This window comes from Salvelinus namaycush, chromosome 28, assembly GCF_016432855.1.
Source record: "Salvelinus namaycush isolate Seneca chromosome 28, SaNama_1.0, whole genome shotgun sequence".
Classification (NCBI taxonomy): domain Eukaryota; kingdom Metazoa; phylum Chordata; class Actinopteri; order Salmoniformes; family Salmonidae; genus Salvelinus; species Salvelinus namaycush.
This window is the reverse complement of record NC_052334.1, coordinates 9,699,848-9,722,551: the sequence shown is the minus strand read 5'-3', so window position 1 is coordinate 9,722,551 and position 22,704 is coordinate 9,699,848. Positions and strand designations below refer to the sequence as shown.

The following is a 22,704-nucleotide window of genomic DNA, read 5'->3' as shown; positions in this document are numbered from 1 at the left end:
TCTTGCCAAATGTATGACCATATTAGAAACACATATTTCCCTCAGATTACACAGATCCACAAAGATTTCGAAAACAAATCCAATTTTTGATAAACTCCCATATCTATTGGGTGAAATACCACAGTGTCCAATCACAGCAGCAAGATTTGTGACCTGAAAAGGGCAACCAGTGAAGAACAAATACTATTATAAATACAACCTATATTTACATTGATTTATTTTCCCTTCTGTAATTTAACTATTTGCACATCATTACAACACTGTATGTAGATATAATATGATATTTGAAATGTCTTTATTCTTTTGGAAATTTAGTGATTGTAATGTTTACTGTGATTTTTTGGGGGGTTTATTTCACTTTTGTTTATTATCTATTTCACTTGTTTTGGCAATGTAAACATATGTTTTCCATGCCAATAAAGACCTTCAATTGAATTGAATAGAATTGAGAGAGAGAGAGAAAGAGAAAGAGAGAGAGAGAGAGAGAGAGAGAGAGAGAGAGAGAGAGAGAGAGAGAGAGAGAGAGAGAGAGAGAGGGAAGGAGAGAGAGAGGGAAAGAGAGAGAGAGAGACAGGGAGAGAAAGAAAGTGAGAGAAAGAAAGAAAGAAATAGAGAGAGAGAGAGAGAGAGAGAGAGAGAGAGAGAGAGAGAGAGAGAGAGAGAGAGAGAGAGAGAGAGAGAGAGAGAGAGAGAAAAGAGAGAACAGCCTCCACTCTTCTGGGAAGGTATTCCACTAGATGTCGGAACATCGCTGTGGGGACTTGCTTCCAGTCACAAGAGCATTAGTGAGGTCAGGTACTGATTTTAGCCGATTAGGCTTGGCTCGCAGTCGGCGTTCCAATTCATCCCAAAGGTGCTCAATCGGGTTGAGGTCAGTGCTCTGTGCAGGCCAGTCAAGTTCTTCCCCACTGATCTCGACAGACCATTTCTGTACAGATCTCGCTTTGTGCACGGGGGCATTGTCATGCTGAAACAGGAAAGGGCCTTCCCCAAAGTGCTGCCACAAAGTTGGAAGCACAGAATCGTCTACAAAGTCATTGTATGCTGTAGAGTTTAGATTTCCTTCACTGGAACTAAGTTCGTCTGGCATCCGCCTAACCCAGATTCATCCGTCGGACCGCCAGATGGTAAAGTCTGATTGATCACGCCAGAGAACGCGTTTCCACTACTCCAGAGTCCAATGGCAGCGAGATTTACACCACTCCAGTCGGTGCTCGGCATTGCGCATGGTGATCTTAGGCTTGTGTGCAGCTGCTCGGCCATTGAAACACATTTCATGAAGCTCCCGACGAACAGTTATTGTGCTGCCGTTGCTTCCAGAGGCAGTTTGGAGCACGGTAGTGAGTGTTGCAACCGAGGACAAATTTTATTTACGCACTACGTGCTTCAGCACTCGGCGGTCCCATTCTATGAGCTTGTGTGTCCTACCACTTCGCGGCTGAGCCGTTGTTGCTCCTAGACTTTTTCACTTCAAAATAACCACACTTACAGTTGACCAGGGCAGCTCTAGCAGGGCAGAAATTTGACAAACTGACTTGTTGGAAAGGTGGCATCCTATGACGGTGCTACGTTGAAAGTCTCTGAGCTCTTCAATAAGGCCATTCTACTGCCAATATGTGTCTATGGTGATTGCATGGCTGTGTGCTTTATTTCATACATCTGTCAGCAATGGGTGTGGCTGAAACAGCCGAATCCACTAATTTGAATGCGTGTCCTTTTGTATATATAGTGTATATGGTTCTGTTACAACCAGGTTGTAACCAATGATATCATTCTGGCACAGCTGTTGTGCATGATATGTGATTCTATCTTTTCTTACCTGTGTTTGTGTATGAGAGCGCTGAACGCCATGCCGTCTTTCCAACTGGTGGTGAAGTTGGTGATGTTTACGTTTGGATATCTGTAGAAACACAACAGGAAGGACAAAGAGTCAATGTCCCGGACTGACCTCAATCACAAACTGATCCCAGTAGCTAACAGGACTAATAAGATACACTAATCTCCAATGAACCTGGCTTTATCCTTTTGTGGTTCCAATGTCTCAGTGAGTTAGAGCATGGTGTTGGCAAGATCAGGGCTGTGGGTTCTACTGACCTGACAAAGACTTTGAAGGCCTATATATGTTGAAGTGTTGTATATAGGGGATGGGGAGTAGCAATATTCTGTGTGTGGGCCTCTCATTTCTTTATGTGGGTTCTATTGTCACATGGGCCACCAAGTTTCTCTGTCAATACTGACAGTTTCTGGAAATTGCTTTGGATTCGCCTTTTTTTACTCACCCGGCAGTCTTCATCTGGCACCAGAGTAGCAGAGCGTCCTTGGCTGTGCGGCTCTCCCGTTGAGTCCCGTCTACCTGTCCCATCTCCACCACAATGTCTTGGATCTGTCGGACAGGGACAGGAGGGACAGAGACTCAACTACAGCAATGAATATGGAATTTACACTAGACTAGATAGGTCTTACGTGGAGACAAAACAGACATAACAAAACCTACATGTTGACGGACACCAAGACAGTTGTGAAGAGCGCACAACAACGCCTATTCAACTCAAATCAAATTGTATTTGTCACATGCGCCGAATTCAACAGGTGTAGACCTTACAGTGAAAATGCTTACTTACAAGCCCTTAAAACAGGTGTAGACCTTACAGTGAAAATGCTTAATTACAAGCCCTTAAAACAGGTGTAGACCTTACAGTGAAAATGCTTAACTACAAGCCCTTAACCAACAACGCAGCTAAAAAAATAATAATAAATACAAATATTAACGTTTAAAAAATACAAAATAAACAACAAGTAGAAAAATATTTGATATCAAATTAAGACCTAAAAAAAATATGAATAAGAAATTAAATAAATAAATAATTAAACAGCAGGAGTAAAATAACAATAGCGAGACTATATACAGGGGGTACCGGTACAGAGTCAATGTGCGGGGGCACCAGTTAGTCGAGGTAATTGAGGTAATTGAGGTAATATGTACATGTAGGTAGAGTTGTTAAAGTGACTATACATAGATAATAACAGAGAGTAGCAGCAGTGTAAAGGGGGGGGGGGGGGGGGGGGGGGGGGGTGCAATGCAAATAGCCATTTGATTAGATGTTCAGGAGTCTTATGGCTTGGGGGTAGAAGCTGTTTAGAAGCCTCTTGGACCTAGACTTGGCGCCCTGGTACCACTTGCCATGCGGTAGCAGAGAGAACAATCTATGACTATTGTGGCTGGAGTCTTTGACAATTTTTAAAGCCTTCCTCTGACACCGCTTGGTATAGAGGTCCTGGATGGCAGGAAGCTTTGGCATGGGTCCTCAGATCCTCAAAAGGTTCTACAGCTGCAGCATCGAGAGCATCCTGACTGGTTGCATCACTGCTTGGTATGGCAACTGCTCGGCCTCCAACCGCAAGGCGCTACAGAGGGTAGTGCATAAGACCAATCATATCACTGGGGCCAAGCGTCCTGCCATCCAGGACCTCTATAACAGGTGATGTCAGAGGAAGGCCCTAAAAATATATTTTCTTACTTCAAAAAAAAAATCAGCATTGTTGGTTAATGGCTTGTAAGTAAGCATTTTACGGTAAGGTCTACACCTGTTGTGTTCGGCGTATTTAACATGTGTCACGCCCTGACCTACTACACCATAGAGAACCAAGGGCTCGTGACACATGTCAAATACGCCTAGGGGGTAATCTAGTATATGTATTTCTATGTTGGTGTGCTTGGTATGGTTCCCAATTAGGGTCAGCTGGTAATCGTTGCCTCTAATTGGGGATCATATTTAGGTAGCCTTTTTCCCACCTGTGTTTTGTGGGATATTGTTTTGAGTTAGTGCATGTGGCACCTCTGATGTCACGGTTCGTTGTTTGTTTCTTTTTGTTTGGAAGTTTTGCGTAAATAAAGATGTGGAACTTTAATCACGCTGCACCTTGGTCCGTGTCTCCACACAACCGTGACAACATGCAGTGTATAGTGTACATATTGTATATTTTAGAATGGGAGAATGTTTAGACATAAACTGCCTATTTCTTATTTTAGGTTAAAATATGAAGAGTATATTTTATTAGTAATGAGGGTAAAACAAGTTAAAACAAGGTTTTAAAAAAAGAAGCTAATACTAGATCTAGTATCTAATTGAAACCTTGGTTAAATTGATAGAGCATGGCATGTTACATCTGTAAATTATCAAGGTTACCATCTTCCCACCAACTACCAACACACTGTCAGTAATTAAAACAGGGATTCTATCTGTGAGACGTACGGCTCCTCAGAGGCTAAATTTAGCACCACTTTGCTTCTCTTCTCCTCCATTTGTTCTGACGCTACGTAGGGATGCAGACAGAGGCTAGCTAGTCAACTCTTTTCTATTTTCTCCTCTCCTCCTTGATGGATTGAATAATGCAGCAACTAGGCCATATTGTTTGAACTAGCAAAGCTAAAAATAACAGTACAATGTCAAATTAAAAATAAATACTGTATCAGCCTGTTCAAAAATAATCACTGTTTCAGCCCAGATAAAAGAATCAAACAGACATGGTGTTTTGTTTGGGATGTGGTTTTAGTTTTAACACCAGATAAAGATGGCTGTTGGCTGAAACAAGACTGTATACAGCTCCAGGTAGAGGGGATTTATGTTGAATTCTAGTTCATTGTGTAACCAGTGTTGTCTTTAGTGATTAGATCACCTAAGCTGGTGGTCCCAGATCAGTTTGTGCTATCTTTCCACCGGGACATAGAAGTTGGCTATAAAGCACAAACAGATCTGGGACCAGGCATGCACCAGGTGGTTTAAATTGAGGTCATTTTGTAACCTGTGTTGTTTCAGTGGTTAGTTAGAAGAAGCAGAATCCTAACTCACCTGGAATCTGAGAATTATGGTCCAGATGAGTCCCAGGATGAGGCGGTGGTTGCCGTCGACGATGTCGTATGATCCCATATTCTCCAGGTGGACCCTCTGCTCCTTGAGGAACTGCAGGGCCTTGTCCACGTTCTCCAGACAGTGGATCCGCATACGGCCCTTAGTGGGCTTGGGCTGGAAGGAGGGAGAGAGGGAGAGAGAGGGAGATCATGTGTAGTGTGTGGCTATTTGCAGTGCCTTCGGAAAGTATTCAGACCCCTTGACTTTTCCCACATTTTGTTACGTTACAAACTTATTCTAAAATTGATTAAATAAAAAAAATCCTTAGCAATCTACACACAATACCCAATAATGAAAAAGCAAAAACAAGTTTTTAGACATTTTTGCAAATTTATAAAAGATTAAAAACAGAAACACCTTATTTACAAAAGTATGGAGACTCGAAATTGAGCTCAGGTCTATCCTGTTTCCATTGATCATCCTTGAGATGTTTCAACAACTTGATTGGAGTCCACATGCGGTAAATTCAATTGATTGGATATGATTTGGATCGGCACACACCTGTCTATATAAGGTCCCACAGTTGACAGTGCATGTCAGAGCAAAAACCAAGCCATGAGGTCGAAGACATTGTCCGTAGAGCTCCGAGACAAGATTGTGTCGAGGCACAGATCTGGGGAAGGGTACCAAAAAATGTCTGCAGCATTGAAGGTCCCCAAGAACACAGTGGCCTCCATCATTCTTAAATGGAAGAAGTTTAGAAACACCAAGACTCTTCCTAGAGCTGGCTGCCCGGCCATATTGAGTAATCGGGGGAGAAGGGCCTTGGTCAGGGAGGTGACCAAGAACCTGATTGTCACTCTAACAGAGCTCTAGAGTTCCTCTGTTGGGATTGGATAACCTTCTAGAAGAACAACCATCCCTGAAGCACTCTACCAATCAGGCCAGACGGAAGCCACTCCTTAGTAAAAGGCACATGACAGCCCGCTTGGAGTTGGCCAAAAGGGACCTAAAGACTCTCAGACCATGAGAAACAAGATTGTCTGGTCTGATGAAACCAAGATTGAACACTTTGGCCTGAATGTCAAGTGTCACGTCTGGAGGAAAACTGTCACCATCCCTACGGTGAAGCATGGTGGTGGCAGAATCATGCTGTGAGGATGTTTTTCAGCGGCAGGAACTGGGAGACTAGTCGGGATCGAGGCAAATATGAAAGGAGCAAAGTACAGAGAGATCCTTGATGAAAACCTGCTCCAGAGCTCTCAGGACCTTGGACTGGGGCGAAGATTCACCTTCCAACAGGACAACGACCCTAAGCACACATTCAAGACAACGCAGGAGTGGCTTCGGGACAAGTCTCTGAGTGTCCTTGAGTGGCCCAGCCAGAACCCGGACTTAATCCTGATCGAACATCTCTGGAGAGACCTAAATATAGCTGTGCAGCAAAGCTCCCCATCTAACCTGACAGAGCTTGAGAGGAGAAACTCCCCAAATACAGGTGTGCCAAGCTTGTAGCGTCATACCCAAGAAGACTCGAGGCTGTAATCGCTGCCAAAGGTGCTTCAACAAAGTACTTAGTAAAGAGTCTGAATACTTAAGTCTACACACACACTACACACACACTACACACACACACACACACTACACACACACACACACACACAGATATACCCAGGTACCAGTTTCTCTCCAGAGAGGAGCTCCAGTAGTTTGATGAGCATGCGTCCATCCCTGAGGTCCAGGTACAGGTCAGAGATCCGGCAGCTGACCCGGGACAGGATGGAGTTGACCCACTTAGTGAAGGTCTTCTTCTGGACTGCTTCACGCTCATCTAGAGGAGGAGAATACAGGGAAGTAGGTCAGATATCACCAGATTACACAGTAATAACGCAGCAATAACCTATTAGTTACCGGTTTACTTATTTGGGAATCATTCAAACAAGCACCACTAGGCAGAACACTGTGGAGTGTATGATGTATGAAAATGTGTGTGTGTGCATGAGTGTGCAATTAATTTTTGAAGCTTGAGAATAGACATGAGAATCCACAAGGCCTTAGTAAGTAAAGTCTTTAAAGTATGATCCTACTCTGAGCGTAAGAATGTCTGCAGCACTGTGACTTGTGTATTACCAACCTGGATTCATGGGTAGACGTAACATAGTAAATACAGATCCAGGACACTATTAATTTGTGGTAGCCCATCATCAATTTCGTATAATATGTAACGAATTGCAACTCATACAATTTGTTGCAAATTTTCATAAGAGAACCCTTTGAAGAACCCTTTTGGTTCCACAGAGGGTTCTACATGGAACCCGAAAAGGTTCTACCTGGAACCAGAAAGGGTTCTACCTGGACCCAGAAAGGGTTCTCCTATGGGGATGGCCAAAGAACCCTTTTGGAACCCTTTTTTCTAAGAGTGTACGCCCACCCATCCACCCAACCAACCACCCTCCTTTCATTTTTGCCTTAATTAAGTAACCTTCTGTCTTATGTACTGTATGTAACCATACCAAATGTAAATTGAGTGTCCTGGATTTTCATTTACTATGTTACGTCTAGTCTATGAGACCAGCCTGGGCTGACTACTACCCACCTGGTGGCATTATGTCTCCCTATTGGTTAGCAGCAGGAGCTCACAGTCACACTTTAAAGCCCCCTTCAACACTGCCTATGTCCCAAATGGCCCATTAGGGCTCTGGTCTAAAGAACTGCACTACATAGGGAATAGGGTGCCATTTGGGACGAAGACACTGACAGATGTGCCTCCTACTCAACAACCAATATCCATGTGCTTAAATGAATTACATTGTGCTGTATATGACTCAGTCAAGTGTAAATGTGTGTGTGTGTGTGTGTGTGTGTGTGTGTGTGTGTGTGTGTGTGTGTGTGTGTGTGTGTGTGTGTGTGTGTGTGTGTGTGTGTGTGTGTGTGTGTGTGTGTGTGTGTGTGTGTGTGTGTGTGTGTGTGTGTGTGTGGCCTGCTTGCCTGCTTGCCTGCATGTGTTCCTCCCCCTAATGCTTGTACCATGTTTATCCCTGGTCCCAAATATAACAGTGCAAAATACTGCATCCTTAATGGCTTGTTCTATAAATGATTCAGGCCCTCAGGCTGTGGAGAACAGGGAGAGGGAGAGAGAGAGAGGAGAGAAAGAGAGATAGGGAAGAAAGGAGAGAGAGCGAGAGAGGGAAGGATAGAGACAGAGAGAGAGAGAGGGAAGAGTGAGCTGGAGAGAGAGAGGGAGAGAGGGAGGCATGGGATAAGAAGAAGGGCAACACCCACTGAGAGAAAGAGAGAGGGAGAGCGGGAGAGGGAGAGAGAGAGAGAGAGAGAGAGACAGGTAACCCGGAGAAGAAGGGTGAAAGAAGGAGAACACACAGCTAAAGGAGAGGGCAAGGTGAATGACATAAAAAGGGGATAAAGTCTATATCATTGCTCTCTTATCTATTCTATGCATTGTGAAAATGTAACACATCTGTCATCTACGGCCATGTTATACAGTCCTGTACTCCATAAGAGACTAGGCAGTATCGTTAAATTAGTCATGTCCCATTCTGTCTCCTCACTGGTAAATAACAAAGAGCTACGACACACACTGCCAACTGCACAACATCCATGTGGAACCCCCCCCAAAATAATTTAAAAAGTAATGACAGTTAAAACATGCAAAACAACGGCACCATCTGCGTCCCAAATAGCACCCTATTGCCTACATAGTGCATTAATTTTGACCCGTAGGGATCCTTAGGGATGTGTGACATCATACTGGCCTGAGGATTACTGGCTCTGGTGTGTTTGAGTGTACACATTCTCCAGGCTGGCATCGTCCTGCCAGCCAGGCCAAGGCTGTCTCAGTACAACAACAAGGCTGAATAATACTCTGGTGTGTTTGACATGCTGCTACTCCTCCCTGGTCTCCAGACCCGTCCACTCTCTGACTCCAGTGAGCGACAGCCACAAGCCACATGACTTAATGATGCTGATGGATTTTCCCTTTACTCAGCCAGAGAGTCAGAGAGAGCCAGCGAGTCAGAGAGTCAGAGAGAGCCAGATAGTCAGAGAGAGCCAGAGTCAGAGAGAGCCAGAGAGCCAGATAGTCAGAGAGAGCCAGAGTCAGAGAGAGCCAGAGAGTCAGAGAGAGCCAGAGAGCCAGAGAAAGCCAGATGGTCAGAGAGCCAGAGAGCCAGAGAGAGCCAGAGAGTCAGAGAGAGCCAGAGAGCCAGAGAGAGCCAGAGAGCCAGAGAAAGCCAGATGGTCAGAGAGCCAGAGAGCCAGAGAGAGCCAGAGAGCCTGAGAGCCAGAGAGATCCAGAGAGAGCCAGAGAGCCAGAGAGCCAGAGCCAGAGAGCCAGAGAGTCAGAGAGCCAGAGAGAGCCAGAGCCAGGCGGTTTTCCCATAGCCCTGCCTGGCAGTCCCACTGAGCACCAGCTAACCAGCCTTCTAGCCTGAGTCATAGTGGCATGGACCTTGGGGGCAGGCAGGACTGGTTGAGTCCTGCCTGGTATAGTTATAGTTTTGGCAACACACAGAGAATACAACAAAACAACACACAGAGAATACAACACAACAACACACAGAGAATACAACAAAACAACACACAGAGAATACAACACAACAACACACAGAGAATACAACAAAACAACACACAGAGAATACAACACAACAACACACAGATAACGCAACACAACAACACACAGATAATACAACAAAACAACACACAGATAATACAACACAACAACACACAGATAATACAACACAACAACACACAGATAATACAACACAACAACACACAGATAATACAACACAACAACACACAGATAATACAACACAACAACACACAGATAATACAACACAACAACACACAGATAACGCAACACAACAACACACAGATAATACAACAAAACAACACACAGATAATACAACACAACAACACACAGATAATACAACACAACAACACACAGATAATACAACAAAACAACACACAGATAATACAACACAACAACACACAGATAATACAACACAACAACACACAGATAACGCAACACAACAACACACAGAGAATACAACAAAACAACACACAGAGAATACAACTAAACACACGGATAATACAACAAAACAACACACAGATAGTACAACACAACAACACACAGATAATACAACAAAACAACACACAGAGAATACAACAAAACAACACACAGATAATACAACAAAACAACACACAGATAATACAACTCAACAACACACAGAGAATACAACAAAACAACACACATATAATACAACACAACAACACACAGAGAATACAACAAAACAACACACAGAGAATACAACACAACAACACACAGAGAATACAACTAAACACACGGATAATACAACACAACAGCACACAGAGAATACAACTAAACACACGGATAACGCAACACAACAACACACAGATAATACAACACAACAACACACGGATAATACAACAAAACAGCACACAGAGAATACAACTAAACACACGGATAATACAACACAACAGCACACATATAATACAACACAACAACACACAGATAATACAACAAAACAACACACAGATAATACAACACAACAACACACAGATAGTACAACACAACAACACACAGAGAATATAAGACAACAACACAGAGAGAATAAAACAAAACAACACACAGAGAATACAACAAAACAACACACAGATAATACAACACAACAACACACAGATAATACAACAAAACAACACACAGAGAATACAACACAACAACACACAGAGAATACAACAAAACAACACACAGATAATACAACACAACAACACACAGATAATAAAACAAAACAACACACAGAGAATACAACAAAACAACACACAGAGAATACAACACAACAACACACAGAGAATACAACTAAACAACACACAGATAATACAACTAAACACACAGATAACACAACAACACACAGAGAATACAACACAACAACACACAGATAATACAACTCAACAACACACAGAGAATACAACAAAACAACACACAGATAATACCACACAACAACACACAGAGAATACAACACAACAACACCCAGATAATACAACTCAACAACACACAGAGAATAGAACAAAACAACACACAGAAAGCACAACCCAACACAACTACAACCCAACACAACTACAACCCAACACAACTACAACCAACTACAACACAACACAGCTACAACACAACAGAACTACAGCACAGCTCAACTCAGCTCAACTCAACACAACATGCCATCTAACAGACAGAGGGCACAACTCAACACAACCCAACCCAACACAACTACAACACAACACAACTACAACACACAGAGAGCACAACCCAACACAACTACAACCCACCACAACTACAACCCAACACAACTACAATCCAACACAACTACAACCCAACACAACTACAACCCAGCACAACTACAGCACAAAAACACACAGAAAGCACAACCCAACACAACTACAACACAACAGAACTACAACACAACAGAACTACAGCACAGCTCAACTCAGCTCAACTCAACACAACATGCCATCTAACAGACAGAGGGCACAACACAACCCAACCCAACACAACTACAACACAACACAACTACAACACACAGAGAGCACAACCCACCACAACTACAACCCAACACAACTACAACCCAACACAACTACAACCCAGCACAACTACAGCACAAAAACACACAGAAAGCACAACCCAACACAACTACAACACAACAGAACTACAACACAAAAACACACAGAAAGCACAACCCAACAGAACTACAACACAACAGAACTACAGCACAACAGAACTACAGCACAGCTCAACTCAGCTCAACTCAACACAACATGCCATCTAACAGACAGAGGGCACAACACAACCCAACACAACTACAACACAACACAACTACAACACAACACAACTACAACACACAGAGAGCACAACTACACAACTACAACCCAACACAACTACAACCCAACACAACCCAACACAAATACAACACAAAAACACACAGAACACAACCCAACACAACCCAACACAACTACAGGCACACAGAAAGCACAACCCAACACAACCCAACACAACTACAGGCACACAGAAAGCACAACCCAACACAACTACAACACACAGAGAGCACAACCCACCACAACTACAACCCAACACAACTACAACCCACCACAAATACAATCCACCACAACTACAACCCAACACAACTACAACACAACACAACTACAACCCAACACAACTACAACCCACCACAACTACAACCCACCACAACTACAATCCAACACAACTACAACCCAACACAACTACAACCCAACACAACTACAGCACAAAAACACACAGAAAGCACAACACAACACAACTACAACACAACAGAACTACATCACAGCTCAACTCAACACAACATGCCATCTAACAGACAGAGGGCACAACTCAACACAACACAAACCAACTCAACACAATACAACCCAACCCAATACAACCCAACACAACACAAACCAACACAACAACGACCCAACACAACTACAACCCAACACAACTACAACCCAACACAACTACACACAAAAACACACAGAACACAACCCAACACAACTACAACACACAGAGAGCACAACCCAACACAACCCAACACAACCCAACACAACCCAACACAACTACAACACACAGAGAGCACAACCCAACACAACCCAACACAACTACAGGCACACAGAAAGCACAACCCAACACAAATACAACACAAAAACACACAGAGAGCACAACCCAACACAACCCAACACAACCCAACACACAGAGAGCACAACCCAACACAACCCAACACAACTACAACACACAGAGAGCACAACCCAACACAACCCAACACAACTACAACCCAACAGAACTACAGCACAGCTCAACTCAGCTCAACTCAACACAACATGCCATCTAACAGACAGAGGGCACAACTCAACAGAACCCAACACAACTACAACCCAACACAACTACAACCCAACACAACTACAACCCAACACAACTACAACCCAACACAACTACAACCCAACACAACTACTACCCAATACAACCCAACTACAACCCACCACAACTACAACCCAACACAACTACAACCCAATACAACTACAACCCAACACAACTACAACCCAATACAACTACAACACAACACAACTACAACCCAATACAACTACAGCACAACACAACACAACTACAACCCAACACATCACAACTACAACCCAACACATCACAACTACAACCCAACACATCACAACTACAACCCAACACAACTACAACCCAATACAACCCAACTACAACCCAACACAACTACAACCCAACACAACTACAACCCAATACAACTACAACCCAATACAACTACAACTCAACACAACTCAACCCAACACAACACAACACAACACAACACAACACAACATAACAAAGGATCTACAGAAGTCAGGACAGAGACAGAACAAGACATTAACAAAACCTTATATAACCGTAGGTACCGTGGCTAACCGTGGCTAACCCTGGCTAACCCTGGCTAACCGTGGCTAACCCTGGCTAACCCTGGCTAACCGTAGCTATTCCTGGCTAGTCACATATATACTACTCCCCACCAGAGATCGGTTGTGGGAGATTGAACATTCCCACATCGTCCACCCTTCCTACTGTCTCCCCCTCTGTTTACCCCAAAAACATGTACAACCAGTTTACAACCTTCTATAACCAAAATACAACCTTACAACCTGACCAGTTTAGTTCACGGGAAGAGTGCTGCAGGAGTCTGGGTCTGGTGTGGAGCATGGTTGATGAGAGGACAGACTGACAGAGACACACCTGGGCAGCAGAGGCACCCAGCACAGCTAAGCAACACCTACCCAGGCAGTGGAGGAAACTTTTTAGAATGACATTATTTCAACTCTACACAGGAGCTTGCTGCAGGAGTTTGGCATGGGAGCAGGGTGAGAGGACAGAGACAAACTAGAGGTAAATAAACAATGCATTGCAGAAAGGTACAATTTATGATACATTGGTACTGTAACAGACACACATTGGTACTGTAGCAGAGCACAGAATAACACAGCGATAGCACACAGATAACACAGAAGAACACAGAGATAACACAGAGATAACATGGAGATAACCCCCGAGATAACATGGGGATAACACAGAGATAACATGAAGATAACACAGAAAGACATAACACTGACAAAATGAATGATGGAATAACAAAGACATAGGTTAACAAATCATACATCAATATGAAGCAGTAGAGATGAAGAAGAGATAAACAGAAACAGAGAGAGAGAGAGAGAGAGAGAGAGAGAGAGAGAGAGAGAGAGAGAGAGAGAGAGAGAATTTAAATTGAATTGAGAGAGAGAGATAATTAAAATTGAATTGAGAGAGAGAGAGATATAATTTAAATTGAATTGAGAGAGAGAGAGCAGACAGTGCCTGATTACATCATGTGTTTCAGAATCCACTGAATCATTGGACAGTAGAGGCTGGCTTCCTTTCTTATTACTCCTGTCCTCCTCTCCTCCTGTCCTCATATCCTGCTGTCCTCATGTCCTCCTGTCCTCCTCTCCTCATGTCCTCCTGTCCTCCTCTCCTCCTGTCCTCCTCTCCTCCTGTCCTCCTCTCCTCCTGTCATCCTGTCCTGCTGTCCTCATGTCCTCCTGTCCTTCTCTCCTCCTGTCCTCCTCTCCTCCTGTCCTGCTGACCTCATGTCCTCCTGTCCTCATGTCCTCCTCTCCTCCTGTCCTCCTGTCCTGCTGTCCTTCTGTCCTCCTCTCCTCCTCTCCTCCTGTCCTCCTCTCCTCCTGTCCTCCTTTCCTCCTGTCCTCCTGTCCTCCTGTCCTCCTGTCCTCCTTTCCTCCTTTCCTCCTGTCCTCATGTCCTCATGTTCTCCTGTCCTCCTCTCCTCCTCTCTCATCCTCACTAATGTGTTCCCGTCATCGGGGAGCTGGCTAGCTAAAGCTAATGTAAATTCAAGAGTGATGGACAACCGCTCTCTTAGAAAATCGAATAACGGAGAGAAAAAATGGAAGTTAGGAGGAGAGGAAAGGAGGGGATGGATTATTTAATAGATGTTCCACACAGTTATCTGAACATAGAGTTTCTGAAGAGCTTAGGAGAGTCACATAGCTCATCAGAAGAAAAGAAACCAAATGAATACTGTAGCTAGTGTTTATGTTACATCATATTTTGATAATGTCAGCTGAAAATAGTTGGTGAGTACAAGGTGAGTGGTACGGGTGGTAGACAGGTAATAAGACAACAGGGTGTCAAGATAGTGTTAATACATAATCAATCCCACTCTTATTCCACGAATAAAAGATTACAACACTGGCCTGCTTTGATTGGCAGGGGAAAAGGAAACCACAGTACAACCTTTTGCTTCATGAAATATTCAGATGAAACCCAGCGAACAGTTGGGACACAGCCTCTGCTTCCTGAAAATAAATACAAATACATGTTTTTTTTTAAAGTGCCACTACGCTACCGTGGAATGTCACGGCACTTCCCTTGACTCTCCAGCTCGTCACGACAGCAGGAGCAATCAAACCGCCCACACGCTCACTCGCATCGCAAGCCAGACCTCCCCATCAACCCCTCCTCCACCTAAATCTGTCCCGAACACAGAGAGAGGGATGGGAAGGGTTCTCTTCTGTAACCCCTGTAGGGTTGGAGGTGAGGGGTGGGAGGGATGATCTGGACAGATCACCACCATTACAAGACTAACCCTACAGTTAGAGAGGGTGGACTGTGGACCCACCACCACCACTACAAGACTAACCCTACAGTTAGAGAGGGTGGACTGTGGACCCACCACCACCATCACCACCACTGCAAGACTAACCCTAAAGTTAGAGAGGGTGGACTGTGGACCCACCACCACCATCACCATCACTGCAAGACTAACCCTACAGTTAGAGAGGGTGGACTGTGGACCCACCACCACCATCACCACCACTGCAAGACTAACCCTAAAGTTAGAGAGGGTGGACTGTGGACCCACCACCACCATCACCATCACTGCAAGACTAACCCTACAGTTAGAGAGGGTGGACTGTGGACCCACCACCACCATCACCACCACTACAAGACTAACCCTAAAGTTAGAGAGGGTGGACTGTGGACCCACCACCACCATCACCATCACTGCAAGACTAACCCTAAAGTTAGAGAGGGTGGACTGTGGACCCACCACCACCATCACCACCACTACAAGACTAACCCTAAAGTTAGAGAGGGTGGACTGTGGACCCACCACCACCATCACCATCACTGCAAGACTAACCCTAAAGTTAGAGAGGGTGGACTGTGGACCCACCACCACCATCACCATCACTGCAAGACTAACCCTACAGTTAGAGAGGGTGGACTGTGGACCCACCACCACCACCATCACCACCACTACAAGACTAACCCTAAAGTTAGAGAGGGTGGACTGTGGACCCACCACCACCATCACCATCACTGCAAGACTAACCCTAAAGTTAGAGAGGGTGGACTGTGGACCCACCACCACCATCACCACCCCCAGCCCCAGACTGGACCTGGACAGCAACTTGTAGCTAGAGTCCAACCCACTACCAACACCATCATACACAGACCAGCCTGGAAAGTAGTTTACCTTGCAGCTGCCTGAAGCATTCATCCATCCCACCAACACCATCACCACCCCCAGCCCCAGACCAGCCTGGAAAGTAGTTTACCTTGCAGCTGCCTGAAGCATTCATCCATCCCACCAACACCATCACCACCCCCAGCCCCAGACCAGCCTGGAAAGTAGTTTACCTTGCAGCTGCCTGAAGCATTCATCCATCCATCCCACCAACACCATCACCACCCCCAGCCCCAGACCAGCCTGGATAGTAGTTTACCTTGCAGCTGCCTGAAGCATTCATCCATCCCACCAACACCATCACCACCCCCAGCCCCAGACCAGCCTGGATAGTAGTTTACCTTGCAGCTGCCTGAAGCATTCATCCATCCCACCAACACCATCACCACCCCCAGCCCCAGACCAGCCTGGATAGTAGTTTACCTTGCAGCTGCCTGAAGCGTCCATCCAGGATGGAGTTGAAGCAGATGTTGGAGGTGCTATAGCTCAGACACCTCGCCTTCTTCATACTCCTGCCTGAGGTGGAGGTGGTGGGGGGAGAAGCTGGGCAAGGGGGAGAGAGAGCATGGCGTTGCTGACGTCTGGCAGGGGTGCAGGTGGAGGAGGAAGAGGAGAAACAGGAGATGGGGGAGAGACCCAGACCTTTTCCCAGAGGATGAGGGTCTCTAGATCCAGACGTGGGTATGACCCGGAGGGTCCCGTTCCTCTCAGGCTGGTGCTCTGTCTCCTGCCTGGTGGTTCTCCCATCACCCCTCGCTGGCCTCCTCTGGGCTCTGTGGACGGGTGGGGTGCTCCGGCTGCGGTTGCTGCTGCTCAGAGTGGCCCGGAGCGGGGTCTCTTTCCCTGGGGTGATGGCCCGGTCCCTGGTGGCCTCTCTGTAACTGTTCCTGTCCCTCCCCAGGGTCACACCAATGGATCGGAGGGGTGTGGACGTCTCCCTGTTAGTCTCCCGGGTCTCCCTGGTCTTCAGGCTGATCTTGACCTCTCGGAGCCGGGGTTGGCTGACGGCACGCAACAGACATGGAGACGGGCTGCTCATCTTGAGTCCTGAGTCCAACGGTGGAGGGAGTCTGGAGCGGAGAGCTGGGATGAGAGGTGCTCAGCAGCACTCCACTTATCTCCACTTCTCTCCTCTTCTCTCTCTCGATCTCACTCTTTTCTCTCCTCGTCTCTTGTTCCCTCTCCTCTCCTGTCTGGCACTCTCTCCTGTCCCGCCCTCTCTCTTTCTGTCTCTCTTTCACACTCCTTCTCTGTTTTCACTCCAGCACTGATGCTGTGCTCTCTCTCTCTCATCTCTCTCTCCTTCCCTTACTCTCTCTCTCTCCTCCTCCTCCCTCACTCTCTCTCCTCACTTCAGCGCTGATGTTGCTCTCATTCGCTCTCTCTCTCCAACAAGCTCTCACCATCTCACGTCAGAATTAGACGTTCATCCATGTTTATCAAATGTCAAATTTGGAAGTTGTTTCAAATGTCAAATTTAGAAGTGTTTAAGTTTAGGCATCAACTCCGAATTCTTAAGGTTGGGCATTAACTCTGAATGTTTAAGGTAAGGGTTAAGGTTTGGGATAGGCTTAAAACAAAAATATTTATAAAAAAAAACTTTCTTTGGAATTAGAGGTACCTTTGGAATTAGAGGTAGATGCTTACACCTCTCCACCACCCCCATCCTAGCAAAACTGAAAACTACAATACATGAAGAAAACGGTGCTCATTGTTGCCCCTAGTGGCTGGTTTTCCTGCATCTCCCAATGTCCTCAGACATGGATTGACCCCTAATACTGACTTGTATCACGAATGACCTGCCTGCTCTCTCGCATCCCGCACTCCGTTCCACTCAGCTGAGTGGTTCTTTCTCCAGCGCACCAGCCATGCATACAATATGTCCCAGGCTTTACATGTGTGTTCCTGACAAGGCTGTGCATCCCCTCTCCTCCCCACACAGCCATGAAATAACCATGGGAAGTGTAGGATGGAGGGCTTATCGTTTTTACATGACTCAGTGATCATACATGTTTTACATGTTTTAGTCAGTGGGTGAATATCTATACACCGAAGTGGATCAGAGAAGGGGTTCCCAACATCGGAGAGGAGAGTATGAGCATGTACTGGTGGTGTATGTTGGTACAGTAGACATAGATCATACTCTGTTCACAAGCTGTACATCAATACTGATGTGTAACAGACATTATTCCCTCATATTCATTCCCTCCCTCTTTCTCTCTCTCTCTCTTCCCCCACTTTCTCTCTTTCTCTCTCGTACCCTCTCTCTTTCATTCTGTCTCTCCCTCTCTCTCATTCCCTCCCTCTCTGTCTGTGACAGGAAAATCTGACTGCATTACAGAGACATCAGTACAGCAACATAACACCAGCTAGCTAGCTCACACACAGAGGCTCTCTCCTCTTTTAAAGAGACAGACAGACTGGGAACAACCAACAGCTTGAAGAGAAAGCTAAAGAGAGATAGAGATCAGTACAGCCAATGGCCAAAAGAAAGTAGAGTCCTTGACATCCAATAACCACACACTCTCTCCCATTAGCATACCACTTATGGGGGCTGCCATTTAGGAGACAGACGTCCTACGTCCTAAATGGCAACCTATTCCCTATATAGCGCACTACTTTTTACCAGAACTTAAGGGAGGGCAGCTGTCCACATCGCTCACACTGAAGCATTCTGGAAATGTGCAAATGATCCCAGCAACTCTAGGGGCGTGTGGTGTGTGTGTATGTGAGAGAGAGAGAGAGAGAGAGAGAGAGAGAGAGAGAGAGAGAGAGAGAGAGAGAGAGAGAGAGAGAGAGAGAGAGAGAGAGAGAGAGAGAGAGAGAGAGAGAGAGAGAGAGAGAGAGAGAGAGAGAGAGAGAGAGAGAGAGAGAGAGAGAGAGAGAGAGAGAGAGAGAGAGAGAGAGAGAGAGAGAGAGAGAGAGAGAGAGAGAGAGAGAGAGATTAATATGACATTTGAAATGTCTTTAATATTTTGGAACTTCTGTGAGTGTAATGTTTACTGTTCATTTTTATTGTTTATTTCAGTTGTTTATTATCTACATATGTTTCCCATGCCAATAAAGCCCTTGAATTGAGAGAGAGAGTGTATGATCAGTCTCAGCTGCTCTGCTGGGGGATGTGGCTGCAGACAAACTCAGACATGATGATATGAGGCTCAAAACTATCAGGTAGACTTTATAAAACACACCACATAGCACAAACAAGCCTAGACAGTATTCTGCCAATGCCACCTTTCACATGTTCTTATTTGAAAGCTGATTTCAAGACAGGTGACAGAGAATGACCCAAAAGAGAAAGAACACCCCATCCATCCCATCCAACACCCCATCCACACCCCATCCATCCGTGCTTCTACACCTGCATTACTAGCTGTTTGGGGTTTTAGACTGGGTTTCTGTACAGCACTTCGAGATATTAGCTGATGTACGAAGGGCTATATAAAATAAACTTGATTGATTGATTGATCCAACAGAACACACCCCATCCAACAGAACACACCCCATCCAACAGAACACCCCCCATCCAACAGAACACCCCCCATCCAACAGAACACCCCATCCAACAGAACACACCCCATCCAACAGAACACACCCCATCCAACAGAACACCCCCCATCCAACAGAACACACCCCATCCAACAGAACACCCCATCCAACAGAACACACCCCATCCAACAGAACACACCCCATCCAACAGAACACACCCCATCCAACAGAACACCCCTCATCCAACAGAACACCCCCCATCCAACAGAACACCCCTCATCCAACAGAACACACCCCATCCAACAGAACACACCCCATCCAACAGAACACACCCCATCCAACAGAACACCCCTCATCCAACAGAACACACCCCATCCAACAGAACACCCCTCATCCAACAGAACACCCCCCATCCAACAGAACACACCCCATCCAACAGAACACACCCCATCCAACAGAACACACCCCATCCAACAGAACACACCCCATCCAACAGAACACACCCCAGCCCGCCCCATGTTTGACCCCTAGGTCACCTGCAAGGGCTTTGATGCGTGACCTCTCAAACAGTCTTGCAGAGCTGTTGTCATTGTCCAGCTCCTCTCCTAGCAGCTCGAAGCGTGTGTTGATGCGGCTGTACTGCTGAGTGATCTCAACGTTGTCAAAGTCCGTGGTGGACGTCATGGCTGCAGCCAGTGTGGCGGTGGGGTCGGTGGCTGGGTGAGGTAATTCGGGGCTGGAGACCGCTTCAGCTGCTCTGGGAAAGGAGAAAGAGGAGTGGTGGACGGAGAGGAGGGCGAGTGAGGAGTGATGGAGGGAGAGGAGGGACGAGGAGGAGTGGTGGAGGGAGAGGAGGATGAGGAGGAGAGGTGGAGGGAGATGAGGAGGAGGAGGAGTGGTGGAGGGAGAGGAGGAGGAGGAGGAGGAGTGGTGGAGGGAGATGAGGAGGAGGAGGAGTGGTGGAGGGAGATGAGGAGGAGGAGGATGAGGAATGGTGGAGGGAGATGAGGAGGAGGAGGAGGAGGAGTGGTGGAGGGAGAGGAGGACGAGTGAGGAGTGGTGGAGGGAGATGAGGAGGAGGAGGAGGAGTGGTGGAGGGAGAGGAGGACGAGTGAGGAGTGGTGGAGGGAGATGAGGAGGATCAGTATGGACCTCACACACAGGCAGGACGTCTGGAAGAGGGAAACTGTAAGGTGATAATAATTAACAATGATTTATATACATCTTTATCCAAAGCGCCATTACCAATGAATGTTGAAAGGTAAATGAGCATGTCAAGATTGTAAAGTGCAGTAGTTGTAAGTGTTACTCAGATAGACTGTCACAGACAGCCTTGTGAAGTATTATAACTGACAACAACTTCAAACCAAAACATCACAACATCATTCATCCACGCAGACCTATGAGAAGCTGGTCTGAATGTACTATAAAACACAAATCTCAATGGAAGAAATCCTGTAACATACAGTACCAGTCAAAAGTTGACACCCCTGCTCATTCAAGAGTTTTTCTTTATTTTTACTATTTTCTACATTGTAGAATAATAGTGAAGACATCAACATTATGAAATAACACATTGAATCATGTAGTAACCAACAAAAGAGTTAAACTAATCAAAATATATTTTATATTTGAAATTCTTCAAAGTAACCACCCTTTGCCTTGATGACAGCTTTGCACACTCTTGGCATTCTCTAAACCAGCTTCATGAGGTAGCCACCTGGAACGCATTTCAATTAACAGGTGTGCCTTGTTAAATATTAATTTCTGCAATTTCTTTACTTCTTAATTAATGCATTTGAGCCAATCAGTTGTGTTGTGACAAGTTAGGGGTGGTATACAGAAGATAGCCCTATTTGGTAAAAGACCAAGTCCATATTATGGCAAGAACAGGTAAAATAAGCAAAGAGAAATGACAGTCCATCATTACTTTAAGACATGAAGGTCAGTCAATCCGGAAAATTTCAAGAACTTTTCAAGTTTCTTCAAGTGCATTCGTAAAAAACAAATAAATTCTCCACAGAGTTCAAGTAACAGACACATCTCAACATCAACTGTTCAGAGGAGAATCAGGCCTTCATGGTGGAATTGCTGCAAAGAAACCACTACTAAAGGACACCAATAATAAGAAGAGACTTGCTTGGGCCAAGAAACACGAGCAATGGACATTAGACCGGTGAAAATCTGTCCTTTGGTCTGATGAGTCCAAATTTGAGATTTTTGGTTCCAACCGTCGTGTCTTTGTGAGACTAGGTGAACAGATGATCTAGACATGTGTGGTTCCCACAGTGAAACATGGAGGAGTTGGTGTTATGATGTGGGGGTGCTTTGCTGGTGACACTGTCAGATATTTACTTAGAACTCAAAGCATACTTAACCAGCATGGCTACCACACCATTCTGCAGTGATACGCCATCCCATCTGGTTTGCGCTTAGTGGACTATCATTTGATTTTCAACAGGCCCAACATACCTCGAGGTTGTGTAAGGGCTATTTGACCAAGAAGGAGAGTGATGGATTGCTGCAGATGACCTGGTCTCCACAATCCCCCAACCTCAACCCAATTGAGATGCTTTGGGATGAGTTGGACTGCAGAATTAAGGAAAAGCAGCAAACAAGTGCTCAGCATATGTGGGAACTCCTTCAAGACTGTTGGAAAAGCATTCCTCATGAAGCTGGTTGAGAGAATGCCAAGAGTGTGCAAAGACGTCATCAAGGCAAAGGGTGGCTACTTCGAAGAATCTCAAATA

General features: G+C 45.4%; 1 protein-coding gene across 1 annotated transcript in view; it reads right to left on the bottom strand.

The window, feature by feature from the left end:
* The window catches only part of LOC120023563 (spectrin beta chain, erythrocytic-like), a 75,267-nt gene extending 54,629 nt beyond the window's left edge, over positions 1 to 20,638 (bottom strand). Inside the window, exons 1-5 of the mRNA XM_038967593.1 lie at positions 20,491 to 20,638; positions 6,530 to 6,681; positions 4,851 to 5,024; positions 2,280 to 2,383; positions 1,820 to 1,900 (exon numbers count right to left, since the gene is read on the bottom strand). Of these exons, the coding sequence (XP_038823521.1) occupies positions 1,820 to 1,900; positions 2,280 to 2,383; positions 4,851 to 5,024; positions 6,530 to 6,681; positions 20,491 to 20,638 (659 nt within the window). The remainder of the gene's footprint in view (positions 1 to 1,819; positions 1,901 to 2,279; positions 2,384 to 4,850; positions 5,025 to 6,529; positions 6,682 to 20,490) is intronic.
* Between the last annotated feature and the right edge of the window lie 2,066 nt (positions 20,639 to 22,704).